The sequence below is a fragment of the Sturnira hondurensis genome, unplaced genomic scaffold, assembly GCF_014824575.4.
Source record: "Sturnira hondurensis isolate 20B ecotype Veracruz unplaced genomic scaffold, ASM1482457v3 Scaffold0015596, whole genome shotgun sequence".
In the NCBI taxonomy this organism is placed as follows: Eukaryota; Metazoa; Chordata; class Mammalia; order Chiroptera; family Phyllostomidae; genus Sturnira; species Sturnira hondurensis.
Window position 1 is genome coordinate 24,983,532 of NW_028088227.1, and position 16,453 is coordinate 24,999,984.

General features: G+C 58.5%; 1 protein-coding gene across 7 annotated transcripts in view; it reads right to left on the reverse strand.

Moving 5' to 3' along the window:
* The window catches only part of TRPM2 (transient receptor potential cation channel subfamily M member 2), a 50,244-nt gene that overhangs the window by 23,308 nt on the left and 10,483 nt on the right, over nucleotides 1-16,453 (reverse strand). For 6 of the 7 annotated variants that reach the window (XM_037065256.1, XM_037065253.1, XM_037065252.1 and 3 more), the window contains 9 exons: nucleotides 14,998-15,166; nucleotides 13,388-13,568; nucleotides 12,715-12,881; nucleotides 11,186-11,366; nucleotides 9,910-9,971; nucleotides 8,675-8,875; nucleotides 4,988-5,090; nucleotides 1,628-1,749; nucleotides 1,022-1,375 (listed from right to left, as the gene is read on the reverse strand). In XM_037065256.1, coding sequence (XP_036921151.1) covers nucleotides 1,022-1,375; nucleotides 1,628-1,749; nucleotides 4,988-5,090; nucleotides 8,675-8,875; nucleotides 9,910-9,971; nucleotides 11,186-11,366; nucleotides 12,715-12,881; nucleotides 13,388-13,568; nucleotides 14,998-15,166 — 1,540 coding nt within the window. The remainder of the gene's footprint in view (nucleotides 1-1,021; nucleotides 1,376-1,627; nucleotides 1,750-4,987; nucleotides 5,091-8,674; nucleotides 8,876-9,909; nucleotides 9,972-11,185; nucleotides 11,367-12,714; nucleotides 12,882-13,387; nucleotides 13,569-14,997; nucleotides 15,167-16,453) is intronic. The other variant, XM_037065254.1, reaches the window with a different exon arrangement.

Below are 16,453 nucleotides of genomic sequence, written 5' to 3' on the forward strand. Positions count from 1 at the left end.
TACCAGAACCTGACAAAGACCATCCCCAAAATAAAACTACAATCAAAGCATTAAACAATCTGATGCAAAAACACTGAACACACTGGCAACAGAATCCAGCATCACATTAAACACATCTTACACTGCAATCAAGTTGAGGGTCAAAACAATAAGAAAAACATTTCACTACCAGGAAATCTATTAAAATAATTCTCCAAAATTAAAGAGAAATTCAACTTCTCAAGGGAAACCGACAAATGCAGCATTGAGATTTCACTTGTAAGACCTTCATGAATCGGGAGACGAGCCCTCCCTGACACACATACCCGCATGGTGCCTAACGCAGACGCCGCAGGATTCCCGTTAGGTGGGGATGAGACTAGCAACACCCCCTCCTGCCGCTGCAACACACACGCTGGGCACCTCACACAGACACGGCTGGAATATCCTGACCCGACTGTACAAAACTTAATTACACCTACTGAGCAGGACTGGGGGTACAGGGCACAATGGGGGCCACCTTCCTTGGAGAACCTTTTATATCATTCAAATTTTTCAGAAAGAGAGGATTATGCTGAATTATGTCCCTCCCCAGACTCATATGCTGCAGCCCCAACCCCCCATGTGACTGCGTTTGGAGACAAGGTCTCCAAGGAGGCCGTGAAGGGTAAATGAGGCCGTATGCATGGGGCCCTGACCCAGCAGGATGACAGTCCTTATAGAGAGAGGAAGCCACACACAGCCCTCTCTCTCCCCACGTGGTGCAAGCAGAAGAAAGCCCGCCTGCAAGCCCGGACGGAAAGCCTTCTTCAAACCAACCCGCTGGCACCCCGGTCTCGGGCCTGCGGGCTCCGGAGCTGCAGAGAAAAGGCCCCCAGTCTGCCGGACTTTGTGAGGGTGGCTGAGCAGACTAAGGCAGGAAGTGTATTTCTTTTCTAATAAAAATACGAACTAATTTTTTTTTTTTTAGAAAACCCTAGGGACGCAGCAGTGGCCCCGCGCACGGGCCACGCTGAGGGGGGGCCACATCACCAGCACGCACGTTGAGCTTGATGTGGGGCACGGGCAGCAGGAGCCTGGGCCTGTCACTGGAGCGAGGCCGGGGGTAGAGCGGCTGCGTGAAGTCGCCCAGGAGCTCCCGCAGCACCTGGGCCACGTGGTGCATCTGCACGGGGGGCACGGCCGGCGCGCAGGCCATGCGCTCGGGCTCCTCCGCCAGCACCTTCTGCAGCTTGCAATGGAACAGGCAGGAGGGGTCCAGGTTCTTGTACAGGTAGAGCAGAGTGTCCCAGGTGACAAACTCCTTCAGCCGCAGCCCGTTCTCTAGGAAGAGCTTCACGAACTCGGGCTTGTTGGAGATGAGGGCGGCCGTCATCATGGGGTGCAGCTCTGAAGGCTGAGAGAGAGCTCCGTGGGGGGGCTGCTCCAGGCCTCCCAGATCCTGGCCTTAGCACCCTTGCACGGGGACAACTGCTGTCCCCGATTTAGCGAGGGGGAACCTCGGCAAGCCCACCCTCCACCGAGGAAAGGGCTGGATTTTGACGGAGGCCATCCCGCAGGACCCACCTTGCTCCTACGGCACCACCTGTGTGGGCCCAGCACCCCCACCCCACCCCCACTGCCCCCAGGGCAGCCCCGAGAGCCACACCTTCCACTGCCGCTCGTCCGTGAATATCTCGCTTCGGGCGATGTCCACGCGATTCCAAGCCACTGCCAGCTTCAGCTGGTGGTCCCAGTTCTCATGGCCAAAGTGGTCGTGGCTCCGCGAGGCTGCAGGGAAGAACGGAGCACCCTGGGCTTCAGCCTGCAGCCCCTGACCACTGCCGGGCAGCATCCCTGCCGTCTAACAAAGCCAGAGGGGCAGGGCTTGTCCCCGGCCTCAGCCTCTCTCAGTGCTTCTCACTCAATAAGTTCAGGGCGGAGCTGCAAAGTCCTTCCCACACCCATGCCTTTATCAAAGCTTTGCCCTCCAGTGTTAGAATCAGGGGGTCTTGGTCACCCTTCTGGTTTCACCCAGCTTCTCTGCCCAGCCCCACCTCCTGGTCAAGCCCTAAGTTTAAAGAACACACAGTCTCCCATCTCTAAAAGGTGGCCCCTTCCACATGGACAGTCAAAAGTCACGTTCCTTTCCCCGTCTTCATTGCAGAGCCACGCTCCCTGCCTCCGGCCCCAGGCCGTCAGGACAAGTAATTTGCCAAACTTGTTTACTTTCACTCTTCTCGGCTTCACATTTTAAAACTTGGGGTGTTGTGCAGGGAAGGAAAAAAAGAAACAAGACCCTCTGACCCTCACCTCGCACCACACACGAGGCTGACTAAGGGGCGTCACAGACTCAAGCATGAGAGCTGAGCCCACAGAGCTGCCACAAGGAACAGAGGAAAGGTTTGCAAAGAACGTGAACCATAAAGGAACAAACTGGTGAATTAAAATGATTAAAATTCAGACCTTCTGCTCTTCACAAGCACCTGGACAAAAATATAAAAGTAGACCATGTGTCAGGGGAAGACAGCCCAGCACCTATATCTGATGAAGGATTTGTACCAGAACATATCAAAACTTTTACAATGCAAAAATAAAAAGACAGCCAAGTAAATATGGACAAATGGTCAGAAAGACAGCCCACCAAGATGATATCCAAATGGCCATCGAGCCCAGGAAAAGATACATCATTCATTAGCCACTGGGGACACCACACTGAGACGTCACCTCCCACCCACTAGGAGGGCTGCCGCCTAAGACTGACGATACCACACCACGGGGAGGCTGCACGGAGGTACGGCAGACCACTCTTTTTGGAAAATGGTTTGGCAGTGTCTTGTGAACATACACTCACCCTGAAGAATCGGTCATTCCATGCCTAGAGGTAAGCCCAAGAGAAATAAAACAAATGCTGTGCTTTGCCAGGTATGATGTGCACCCCGTTTTGTGTATGTTACACATGGGGTTATTATACTCATTATGATACCCATGGTAGGTGATCATTATACCCACGTATAATGTCCATCCTTACTTTTCCCTCAAACATTTGGGCAAAGAAATAGTGTGTGTTATACACTGCAAAATACAGTAGCTGTGTCCGTAATAGCCCCAAACTGGAGGCCACCGCAGTGTCCATCAACAGAGCAATGGACAATGGACTACCACGCATGACAGAATTCCACCCAGCAGCAAAGAGGAACCGAGTTCTGATACCCATAACAACATGGGAGAACCTCCAAACCACGGCACCGAGCAGAAGCAGTGAGACACGAAGGAACGTGGGGCATCTGGTCCTGTCTCCGTGAAGCTCCAGAACGGGTCTCCGACCTGCAGCGGCCCCCCAGGGTGGGGCGGAGGGAGGTTTAACGGCAAAGGGGCAGAAGGGAACTTTCTGGGCTGAGGTGGGAACATGGGGGTCCACACCTGTTAGAGACCATCCAGCAATAAACTGAGAATGGGAGGTTACTATATACAAACTGTACGTCAGTGAAGTCGACTTATTTAAAGGTCATCATTGAAAAACCCTATACATATTTCTACAGGAACATGTATTTTCATGCACACCTTACCCCAGAAGCCCACCCCTTACCCCAAAGCAACTAGTCACAACCAATTACACTGTGTTTGCTTCCAGAAATGAATTCTCTCTCTCTGTGCCCCAGTGGCTCTCTTAATCTCTCCTTTCCCACCCCCCACACATGGAGGTGCGTCCCACACTGTCCTACACCACACAGAGCTGTGCCAGGATCATCTTGCTAAACTCCTCACTGAGGTCAAAGAACTCTACAGTGCACATGTCTGAAAGGCACAGCTCAGTGGCTCTGTACCTTTACTGCCGTCTACACCTCCACATCCCACACAGAAACCACACAGAGACCCAGCACCCGCACAGAGGAGCCACCCCCACGGCGTCAGCCTTGCTGCCTCTGGACATTGTCACAGCAGACTGAGGACAGGTTCTCCTCAGTCTTGAGGTCCATCTTGGGCCACAGGTAGGGTCCTTCCTCTCCCAGTGCTGTGCACTGACAGTCAGACTCGGGATCCCCCAAGGGCCCTTTGTCACAGCCTTTGAGGCCACAGTAGCCTTGGATTTCCCCAGACACGGGCTGCCTGGTGTCCCTCTTGTTGGTCCTTTGTCCACTTCAGAGAAGAAGGCGAAGAAGAGATAAACCTCCTGCTGCCCATCTGTGATGGGAACACCTTGAGACCCCTGTCTCCACCAGACAGTCACGTGGTGAGTCACGGCCCCTTGTCCCTGCCCCACACATTCACCTATTGTTGCCCAGAGAGAGCAGCTCTTTGCGGCTCCTCTCTGTTCCAGCAAGAATCTTCCTAGACAAAAACCTTTAATCGGAAATCTCTAGTCTAAGCTTTAAGCACCTCACGGGTTGGGTGAGGATTTACGGGCCATATTCAGTCCTTCTGTCAATGAGAGGGGCATGGAGCAAGTGCACAGAAATAAGGATCGAGTCTGCCATCCTATCGTGGAAGCTTTCCGCTCTGCATCAGGGTCTGCCTGGGGGCCGTGTCCCCAGCACAGCCCTGGGACAGCCAGTGCAAAGGACAGGAAGTACTGGCCTCCCCAGCAGCGGAAAAGAGGAAGAGGAAGTGTGGGCTCAGGAAGAGCAGCTGGAGGGCGGAGGCCAGACCAAGCAGGCGGCCCAGGGCTCCACGGTTCACAGGGACCCCCCGGGTTGGCTCTCTCCTGTGGGGCGGCTGGGAGGTGGGCGTGGGGCCAAGGATGCGGAGTCAGGAGGGAGTTCTAAGGTTCTCTCTTTTTACCCTGGAGTTCTGTGAGGAACTATGAGGATCGTAGTTCCATCTACGAAGGGATGCAGTACTGGGAACCACACCCCGATTTCAGGTAAAAAGACAGGTTGACACAGACACCTGCACCCCAGCATCAGCAGCGGGCACCCCTGCCAGCCAGCCACCCTTGGCCACTGAGTCTGACTGACTAGAACTCGGGGTCCCCCCGAGCACCCTTCTTCTGGCTTCTCCCCTGGCCCCCACTTTGCCCAACCCTCACCTTTCAGCAAGGCCTGCAGGATGGCCACGTCCACGTCCTGCTGGCCGTCCTTGCCTTCCCGGAAGATGGTCAGCAGCTGCCGCCTCCGGACAATGTCTTGGATCTGCAACAAGCATTCCTTGAGTGGGGTCCCCAGGGACGAGTGGCCCCCTGTCTCCACTAAGGGCGCCCGGAGAGGCGAGGCCCAGGTCACGGAGCCGGAGCCCTGGGCATGAGTCCTGCCCGCCCGTGTGGCCAGGGCCACACCTCGACTCCCACACCCTGGACAGTGAAGGTGGAGATGGTAAAGGACCAAGTGCGCGACGTTCGCCGGTCATCTGTGGTTAGCCAACACAGCCCAGGTGTGGAGAACGTCCACCCTACCCGTGAGGCGTGTCTGCTGAACGTCCAGGGTTGCTAAGATGACTTCTCCCCTGGTCTTCCCACTTATCACCCTCACTCTGCCATTGCTCACCCCACCCGCCCACCCACCCACCCAGCCAACCCATCTACCAACTCCACCCACCTACCCATCTGCCTACCTACCCTCTAACGACCACCCATCTGCCTGTCTATCACACCGTTTCCTGCCTGCTACCAGTTGCTGCTCCCCATCACCCCTTCACCTTGAGGCCAGGGTACACGTCCCACAGGTCCCCCATGGCTCCCAAAGCTCCACACACCTCCCCTAGGCCCCCAGACCGGCCACACCCAGCCTCCCCTGCCTTCCCCCTCCGCTGCCAGCCTGCTGCTTCGGCTCCCGTACGGGCCGCTCCCCACCTCGAACACCTCACCTCCACCCCTCAGACCCCAACCTTCCCCATCCCTCAGGGCGCAGCCTTCTCATCAATTCCGACACAACCCCTGGACTCCCAGCCCCACCCGTCCTCCAGCCAGAATGTCTCCTGAACTTGACCCAGCCTTTGGCTCCCAGGACAGACACCATCTTTGGAGTGTGCATGTGAGGATGAAAACTCAGCATTTTGCGCAAATGTCTTTGTCCCGTCCTCTGAGTTTCAGTGGCATTGTCCCTGTCTGGCAGACAAGGAGAGCTACATTGAGAGAGGGCGAGTATGTCCCCTGGGACACAGCTACTCGGTGCTGGCTGTGAGCCCCGAGAGTGCCCCCCGCCCATGGCTGGTGTCCATGAGTGCCAGTGGCAGCATCTGAGGGAAAAGGCCGCCCTGGCAGCGCTGGCCCACGCCCAGGGGTTTGCTGAACAAATCATGAGACAGACAAGAAGGGGCCGCCCCTCGGCACGGCCAAGATGCTCTGCGTGGGCCCCGTTTTCAGGGACTCAACTCAGCGACAGACAGGGGACTAGAACAGGCGCCTTTTGACAACCCCGGGTTAGACTCCATTTGAGAGTTGCCTGAATAACTTATAAACTAACCCAGGAAAGGCCGGGGCCCACCGGCCCATTCCCGATGGCTCTTTGAGGACTGGGCTGGTGCTCACAGTCAGACTTCATCTCTTCACCAACGGACCTGACCACACAGCAAAATGGTCTCACAGAATGAGGTCACCCAAAACCACAGGGAGCACCAACAAGAACAGGCCCCTGTGCGGGGACCCAAAGAGGGGCCCTGCTCCCATCCACAGTGAGCTCACTGCCTTCGACCCTCCACCCCACCAGGGCCCAGTCCCTCGGCCTGCCCCCAAACACAACAGCAGGGCTCCCGGGGGGAGTGTGCTCCCCACACCCGGTCACCTGCGATTCGTCCGGCTGGTGAGTATGGACGGCCCACGTGGCCTGAAATTAGCTGCTTGGCTGACTTGCCTTGGAAAGTACATTCTGGGCCCTGAAAACTGGATTCCCAGGGAGTGTCACAGCCCGGACCATTGTTCACGGAGCTGGAAAAAGACACAGCCCCTGACGACTTTGCAGCCCTGACTTGTTGCCGGGGAAATGAGGATTGGAGGAAAGGTGCTGAGTGTCCCCTGAGAATCGGGCCAGGAAGCAGGGGTCAGGCAAGTTCAAGATGTGGCTGATACAGTAGCCAGAATGACCAGAGAAATGGGGTACATGGGGCTCTCTCCTGGGCTCATTTAGCTGGCCACAGACTTCATGGGGTGCCGAGGCTGACCCAGCCCCACTCCCTCACACTGTCAGAGGCCAGGGTCATGGCTGTGGGCTCAATGGGGCCCCCTGAAATCTGGACTGGGGACACAGCTGCCTCTGAGGTCCACTCGAACTAACCCAGGGCTCCCAAATGAGCCAGACATCCTCTGAGAACTGCAGGAGTGCTTCTGCGGTCTAGGGTGGATGCCCTGGCCGGTGGGTCTGCAAGGGGTCCTTGCAGCTTCTCTGCCCACCTGCAACAATGTATCTCACACTACAGGGATAAAAAAAAATTCCTTTAGTGCATTTTAGAGCAAAATTACTGAGCTGCAGGGCCACTGTGGTCCCCAGTCATAACAGCCATGAGTTGCCCGGGCCAGGCGAAGGGTCTCAACCTGAGAGATCTTGGGGGTAGGGTGCCCATGGGTGGGGGGCATGGGCAGCTTCCGGCCCACCCACAGCCAGAGCAGCCTCTCTGTCATCTAGTTCACACAGTGATGTCTCCGAGAGTCTTTGAATCCTGGTGGGCTAGCTAACATCATGCTTAAAGAGGAAGAGAAAAAGACAGTAAAAGAAAGCAGGCTAAACACAGTCAGCCATCTTAGTTTGGGTGCTGGGGCAGAAAAAGGACATTCATGGGTCAGCACAGAATCTGAACAGTCCAAGTTGCACTAACAGTGACGAACCAGGGTCACCCCTTGGTTCTGACGAAGGCACCGAGTCTGCGGGGTGAGGGGTGGGGGGGACCTGTGTCTTTGCAACTGCTCTACAAATCTAAAATGACCCCCAAACAAAAAGCGCAAGAGAGAAGGCAGGCCCTAGAAATAAAGCCGGAAGAAAAAGAAAGGAAAAGGAACCAGCAGAGGGCAGGTGGCTCAGGGCCGGGGGCCTCCGTTCTCCCTGGGGCAACTCGCAGGCCTGCCGGCCACAGGTCATGGCTCAAAACCCCTCTGTTTTTGCTCAGTACGTTTCTCCCAATCCTCAAAGTCCCCCAAACGCCCTGGAGACCAGGGGATCCCCCGGAACGCTCATCAGACCTGGAGATCCCCAGGAGAGGCCCATGCCCACCGACGCCTTCGAGGGGCGTGGGGGTGCCTCCCAGGCTGCCTGGTGGCCCCATCTCACTACACTCTGCCTGCCTCCCCACCTGGCTCCCTGGGATGCCTCTGTGAATCTACGCTGGAGACCCTGAACTCCCCAGGCGCAGAGGCTGGGTGGGACCCTGCCACCTGCCGGTCACCAAGCAGCAGCCCCCTGGCTGCCCCAGTCTCAGGCCCGCCCCTCCGCCCAGTCCCGCTGTAGCACGGCCTCCAGGCCTCCAATTCAGCAGCTCCACTTCCCAGAACAGCTGCACTCTCGACCCTGCCACAACCCAGCCCAGGCCGCACGTTCTCTGGGTGACAGGCTCAGGACATGCCCCCACTTGGCCCGGCAGCGTGCTGCCTCCTTTAGGGTGCCCACCTGCTCTGGGCCCTCCCTCCGCCTCCAGGGCTCGAAGCCCCCACACTCTGCAGATCACTGCTGTGACCACCCCCCAGCTCCCAGGACCTCTGCTTCTGGGTACCCAGTGTCCCGGTCCTGTTTCCCGGGCCACCAGCCCCTGGGAGTCAGCCACACCTGGTGACCGCCGTGCCTGCCCACCTTACCTTCTTGGTCCACTCCACGATCCTGTCCTCAGTGAAGGTCTCAAACAGCTCCTGGAAGAACACGGCCACCTTCTGCTGAATCAGGGAGATGGTGATCTCGGAGATGGGCAGGCTGGCCACCTGGGCGATGACGTCGGCCACACGGCCCGAGCCCTCCACCACCACGCAGGGGGTGCCGTGGGTGATGGCGTTGTAGATGGTCTGCAAGGCAGGGCCGGCAAGTCAGGACCTGACCCTCACCCCTTCGCACTCAGTTGCCGAAACGGAAAAATCTCTGGTGGCACTTTAACACCAGGGTGAACAGGCTGTCGCCAAATTCACCAAAAACACTGACCGGGGCGGCAGCACTGGCAGGCAGAGGGGAGAGGCGGCCACGCCTGATTCACCGTGGGGTGCAGGCCTAACACCCCACCTCCTCCTGGCCTGTCACTCAACAGCACCAGGGAGAGAGCACAAGAGCATCTCCAGAAACAGAGGGCGCTGCCTGGCCAGCGTCACCCCTCACTCAGGCCCAGGTGAGCCTAGGACGACAAGGGGAGACCTCCAGGGACCCAGGGCGGCCCCAGCTTCAGGAAGGGGCCCCGGCCCCAGCCTGGGCCTCGTCTGGGCCCCATCCACGGGAGATTGTGAGGAGGAGTCTGAGTGCAGAGGAAGGGGGGGCCAGAGGCACCCCGCCTCCCCAGGAAAGCCCAGGGTTCCTTTCTCCTCCTGGGAGCATGAAACACGAGTGACATTTTCTAGGCTCCTGCCCCAGACCGACAGGCTGCAATGCCGCATGTGTTCCTACAGCAGAGATACCAAAATGAGGGGAACCCCACACCTCGGAGGGGGCTCTGAACACAGGTCCGTGGGCAGCGTGTTCAAACCACGGAGGAACCTGCCTTCTGTTCAGCTGCTGGTCCCATGGGCCTGAGTGTGGGTGCGGAGTTCCAGAAACCCACCATGCTGCCCCGGCCCTGGGAGGAGGGGCTATCAGCTCCATCCCTGTGCAGTCCCCTCTGGAGCCCCACTTACTGGTCGACCGCCCAGGGCCAGTGCCCCCTCCCCTCACCAGGAGACGGCCCCGCCACATGGGGCACCACCCTTCCTCCATCACACGGGGGACAAGCTCCTTGCCTGCTCTTGCCAGTGTCCCAGTGGAATGCTGATAACAGCAGCTTGGGTCAGTTGACCCACCGCAGCAGACCCTGACCCGACCCCCCACCCCGGTCCCCACCCGGCTGGCCAGTACTTACATGAAGTGTGCCCGGTCCTCCCTCCAGCACCACACACACGATAGGGATCTTGATGGCCACGCCTAGGACAAAGCGCAGAGCCCCAGTGAGGGGTGCGGAGCTCAGAAGCTCCGCCTGGGATGCCTCCCTCCCCCTGCCAGCTCCAGCCTCATCGTGAAGATGCGTCCGTCTGCTGGGAGGCACCTCACGGGGCACTAAGGAGCTTTTAAAGGCTCATGCTCTGGAGTCACACACTTGTTCCACGGAAGTGAGCACATTCAAGGCCCTGCAACTGCTCCTCTGCTCACACTTGCCACCCCTGCGCCCTTCCCGGGTGGGAGGAGAAGGCGAGGACTGTGGCCGGCAGAGCAACACCCGGGGTCCCCCAGCCAGCCTTCTCGGCCCAGCAGGCCACAACGACTCCCCGCTTTCCTCCGCAGCCCATCCAAGTCTGGGCACGCCACAGGATACCCCAAGCAGGTGAGCATAACACGCCATGCGGCCCGGGAGTGCAGCACCGGAACCACGGGGACCGTCCTCAGCCCTCTGTCCACACACTCGGCCCCACCCTGAGAGCCTTTCATGCAGCCTGCAGCCAGGGGTCTTGTGAAGACTTTAGAAATATCTTTGGCCGGACAGCAAACTTTCTTTCCAAGTGCCAGCCAGTTTCACTGACCCTGCACACTCACATACCCCTAACAGTCCCACCACGGGTCCCTCAGTCAAAGCCAGGAGCTCAAAGCATGGTCCCCAACCAGCAGGTCAGGGCCACTGGGGAACTTCAGAGTGTAAGCTCCCGCCCACCCAGACCTGCCAGACCTGAGCCAGAGGCCACGCGGTGACGGACAAGCCTCCAGGGCACTCGTTTGCAGCAAAGTTTGAAAACCTGTTCTGTACCTCGTGAGCCCAGGTACAGAGCTAGATCCCCGTGCCTCAGGTCCCGCCCACACCCCTCCCCACAGCCTATGCGAAAGCCCCCTATTGGGCCCCCACTGTCCCAGGATCCCTTCTGTCCCACCCACAACAGAGAAGGTGTCACACATTCTTGTTTCCAACCTGAGACCGAGTGTGGGAGGGGCCTCAGGGCAGTCCTGACAGTGAGAGAAAAAGCAAGGACCTGCCCTGACTCTCCTCCCCTGGCCACACGGGGCACGGGGACGTGACCTCCCCGAACAGGTGTTAAGAAACCCGGATGCATTCTAACTGCACCCCAAGCCCCTGCCTGCTGTGTCCTGGTCACTGGGACCAGCCTGCCCCCCTCTCCACCCCAGATGCCCCCGGAAATGTGCTCCCTCACCTCCTCTCTCCTTCGTCTGCTCCGAAATGAACTTCTCTAGCTTGGATCTCAGGGGGATCTCGACCCCGTATTGGCCGTGGGTCCCATCGTCCACGAGGATGAAGTGGGAGTGGTTGCTGTCCAGGCAGGTCAGGTGACCCTGGCCTTCCTCATCCACGATGTACTCGGCGGGGAAGCCGCCCTGGGGGTGGCCGGGGGAGAGGCGGACACGTGGATGGGAGGGTCTGTGTTGTGAAGGCCAGAAATGGGGGCCTGACAGGCGGGTGATGACCCCCAGGGACAGCGGGTCCTAATCCCTGGGACCTGTGCATGTGACCTTATCTGGAGGAAGTCTTTGCAGTTGTGACTAAGTTAAGGACCTCAACACGGGAGGATTACCCTCGATTACCCTAGAAGACTACAGGTGGGTCCTAAATGCCACCATCACAAGTGTACTTAAAAGAGAGAGGCGGAGGGAGATTTGACAACAGAAGGGGAGTGGCCACGTGGCCAGGAAGATAGAGACTGCAGGGATGCGGCCCCAAGCCAAGGAGAGCAGGCAGCTGCCAGGAGCTGGAAGAGGCAGGAATGGTTTGTCCCTATGGCCTTTGGAGGAAGCCAGGCCTGACCAGCATCTTGACTTTGGCCAAGTGATGCCGCTCCCTGAGTTCTGGTCCCCAGAACCGTGGGAGAGGACATTTCTGTGGCTTTGGGCCACCAGGGCTGCAATCATTAGTTACGGCAGCCCCAGGACAAGGACCCAGCAGGGGTGGTGCTGCACCAGCGCACACGCCCCTGCTGTCCACAGAGAACAGCGGGTTCCGTCCACCCAGCTGCTCCTCCCTGTGTGACCCCAGCCTCGCTACTTCCTCCCGTGAGACCAGCTCACGCCCGAGCGGCTGTGCCGGTGGCCAGTGGTGGCGAGTTGGGGACTTTTACATATACTCATCCTACAAGATCTTAAGAGAGAAAACCAGAGTCCAGCCAAGATAGCCACTTATCCTGGGTCACCAGGGACACTTGAGCCCAGGTCTCCTTTGTCCCTGTCCAGCCTGGTCCCTTTGTTGTGCATTTACACTGGAGCCCAGGTGATGGTCTGCCCACTGCAGTGCCNTTACGGCAGCCCCAGGACACGGACCCCGCAGGGGTGGTGCTGTACCAGCGCACACGCCCCTGCTGTCCACAGAGAACAGCGGGTTCCGTCCACCCAGCTGCTCCTCCCTGTGTGACCCCGGCCTCGCTACTTCCTCCCGTGAGACCAGCTCACGCCCGAGCGGCTGTGCCGGTGGCCAGTGGTGGCGAGTTGGGGACTTTTACATATACTCATCCTACAAGATCTTAAGAGAGAAAACCAGAGTCCAGCCAAGATAGCCACTTATCCTGGGTCACCAGGGACACTTGAGCCCAGGTCTCCTTTGTCCCTGTCCAGCCTGGTCCCTTTGTTGTGCATTTACACTGGAGCCCAGGTGATGGTCTGCCCACTGCAGTGCCCGTGAGATCCCAACAGCACTTCCTCCAAGATCCCACCCAGGAGGGCCCGAGCAGCTCACTGTGGGGTGGATCAGGCCCTCGCGGTTGTGCACGGTGCCCCACGTGGCGATCCCAATGGTGACGATTTCCCCCTCATTGTAGCTGCTGCTCAGGCTGAAGTCACGCACAGCCTCGCCCACCTGCTTCATCACGCCAGTGTGGGAGCCCCCGGTGATAATCCAGGCTCCTGGGGAAAGGAGCAGAGGGCAGGCAGGCTGTAGGTCCCAGCGTGCACCCTGCCACACACATGCCTGACACCCAGGGCTCCGCGTGCTTCTGACGATCAGACCCTGCACCTGCAGGGCTTCCAAACCCACTTTCAGGCATATGTCTGAAAGGATTAGTTCACAGAGAAACCCTGACCTACACGGTTTCCTCCGGCCTCCTTTCCCCACCGGCAGTGGCGGCTCAAGGTTCCCAGGCCTCTGCCCCATGCCCAGCAGGGCCTCGCCATCAGGGAGCTAAGTGGGGCCACATCTGCCCCATTGAACAAGCCAAGGGATGGCAGTAGACGTGGAGGAAAGGGCTGCAGGCAGACAAGGCTGGGGGAGTCTGACCAGGCACTTCTCCGCCCTACCAGGCATGGCCTGAGCGACTCCTGAGGGCCCACCAGGCCCAAAGCCTCGCCTGGGCCTCACAGGGACCTCCTGCCTGGTGCTGTCTCCTCAGCTTGTCCATTGTCCCGGGGCCTACCTGTGGTCTGGGCCACTTTGACCAGGCCTCTGCGGAAGACACTCTTCAGCCGGGGCTTCATGTTGAAGTCCTTGGCCCCACCCGTGACCGAAATGAGGAGGTTGGGGACGTCCAGGCCCCAGTGCTGGGTCATGAGTTGGTAGGTCACGCTGGAGGGAGTGTCTTGGGAGAGGCGGACATACTGCAGGGGAGTCAGGAGAGAGTAGACGAGGCCCCAGGTCAGTGGGCACCCACCTGAGCACTCAGACACCCCACATCCATCCATGCCCAGCCAGGGGACGCCTCACGCCCTGGGTCCAGGTCCAGCGAGTACAAGTAGCCTTGCCCAAGCAGGACACGCAAAGAGAGACAGGGGGAGGCAAAGGCAGGAAGGGAGGCCAGTGGGAATGACAGGTGTCACACAGCCAGCCTGCCGTCCTCACGCCCCCTCAGCCGGCCCAGAGCCGCAGCACCCTCCCCACGCCTCCTCTCTGTCTTGGCAGCTCCTCAGCCTGGGGCCTCTCGTACCAATTCCAACTTCATTGAGAGAGCCATGACTGCCACTGCCTCTGGTGCCGCACGGGAGTGCCTTTCCTTCTCTTCGCCCAGTGCCACCTCCCACACGGCCAGCACCCCTGTCTTGGGTCCCCATGCCCTGGCTGTCATGTGAAGTCAGTAGTCCTCAGGCACTCCCCTCAGGGTCTGCTCTTGCTCTGAGCCCCCATGCTACAGAAGACCCCCATCCCTATCTTCCCGGGGAACTCCTCCTATTGAGTGAGAGACCAGCAGCCTGGAGAGCAGCTCAAAGGGACAGGGGCTTGGAAAGCACCCAAACCATGACAGTGCTGACACAGGGTGGCTCTGGGGCTGGTGACCCCAGGACCCCCCTTATTCCACCTCCATGGCCACTCGGGCAGACTCTCAGCAACTCAGAGAAGTTGAGGGCAGAAGCCTCTCCCAGCTGGTACAAGGTCCGGGGGTTCCAGAAACCAATCACAGGACTAAGTGGTTCCACCAGACCCCATAGGACAGTGGTGTCCAGGAGCTGTGACGCTGGAAGGCTAGTTAAAATGCAGGTGGGTGGGCCCCTGATTCCACAGATTGGGTGGGACCGAGAACTTGCTTATTGATGCTGCTGATGTAGGGACCAGCCTGAGACCCTAGGCTCTGCTGGGGTCCCACCCACCCTGGTTGGCCACCTCCTACCTCTGCCCGGGGGTCATCGGCCCCTTTGCACAGGTTGGGGACATCCAGGCCCCAGTGCTGGGTCATGAGTTGCTCCCCATCTCCTCCCAGGCAGTCCTCTGGACCTGTGCCCGGGGCTGATGTGCTCCCCCGTGCCCTCCCAGGCCTGACAGAATGCCCAGGGCGTCCGGGGCAGAATTTATTCCCTCTGCTCCCGGGCAGCAGCCCCGACCTGCTCTGCGGGAGCCAAGGACACTGAGAGCACACGTGTCTCCTGGTAGCCCGGCGGAGCCCCACTTGCCTCATTCCTTACATTGGGAGGATTCTGTGCCCCCAGGCTTTCAGCCAGCCCCCCACCCTCACCCCACCCCAGAAGTCTGGCCACTGGGAGTTACCACTGGCGGGCTCTGGCCTACAGTCAGAGCAACGGGGAGATGGAAACCAACCTTTCCCACCTTCTGGCTCAGGCCTGTGAAGACAATGTCACCAAAGGCGTCCGTCGGCATCTCCTGGACGTGCTTTTTCGGGTCCCACTCATTGCTCTGGAAGGCGTGGGGCCTGACGGCCTCCTCCAAGTGCTGCTCGCGTGTGTAGCCGCACTTACACACCACCTTCCTGCAAAGGCCGCGAGGTCACCACGGGTACCAAGGCGCCCCACCTCCGGCCCCCCACTCCCCACTGAGGGTGTGGGAGGAGGCCCAGAGGAGAGCCGGGCCTCCCATCCTCACCCAGCAGTAAGGAGGCACCAGCCACAGCTGCAGTGTCTGTGATAGCCACATGGGGGCAGTAAGGAGGCTCCCCTGCCTCACCCAGCCAATCACACCTTGTTTAAACTAGAAATCTACAAACGTTTTAGATTCTACTTTCTAATAGTTAACAAATGGCCTAAAAGTGTAGATACAGATGATACAAAATACATCAAAAAGAAAGACAGTCTAAAGCCTGAACCAGGCAATACAGGGGAGAGACTACTAGACTGCCAGGAGAAAGAAAACAGGTTTCTTGCCACTTGCTAAGTGCTTTGAATGCCAGTTTCTCAATCATTAACTGGGAAAAAGAATACATCCCCTGACCCCAACCCTGCAGGATTTGTGAAGGTCAAATGAGGATGCAGATGGGTCGTGACTGATCAAGGTATTTTATTAATTCGAATTACTAACCATGCAGGGGACCAAGGACAAGAGACCCACCTCATGCCGGGAACCCAAGTGCTCTCGGTCCCCTCAGACTGTCCCTTCGCTGCTCACGAAGCAGGTCCCTGGCTACCTGTGTTTCTGACCCTCCTCTACGACCCCTCCAGAAGACGCAGGGCACCTTAGGGAACAGCTGGAGCGGCCTCGCTTTATAGCCCGAGGCAGGGAAGGGCGCCGCAGGGTGAGGCCCCGAGCTCCCCTGCGCTGGCCCACGACTGCCCCAGACTTTTCTAGGTTTCTAACAGTCGGCCTGTGACAACCACCTCCTTTCCTTCCTCTCTAAACTGTCGCCTTCTGATGAGATTAGAGCGTAGTTACGCGGTGATTCCAAGCCTGCCTGACCCAGTGCAGGAAACCACACTGAAACTGCCGACCCAGAAACTGGTCAGGAATGGCTCCCAGTGCCTGACCTAGATGGGCATAAATGGGAACAGCTCTGCCAGGACCCCTCAGGGGGCGGCACCTTCTCCCCCAGCAGGGTTCCTCCCTGCAGTCTGACGCAGCTGCTGCCTACAGTCTCCCACCTGCACACATTCACACACTCACAGGCTCTCAGGTAACACCTGAGCGAGCAGGACAGTCCACCTGTTCTCTCTCTGTAGCAACTCCTCGCATCAAACCTCATGCTAATAAAGGTGCTTCTGGAAGTTTTCAGAACCAAACGCACACTGAGCACCATTTCTTCAAGGCAGACAGAGGCACTAAAGGA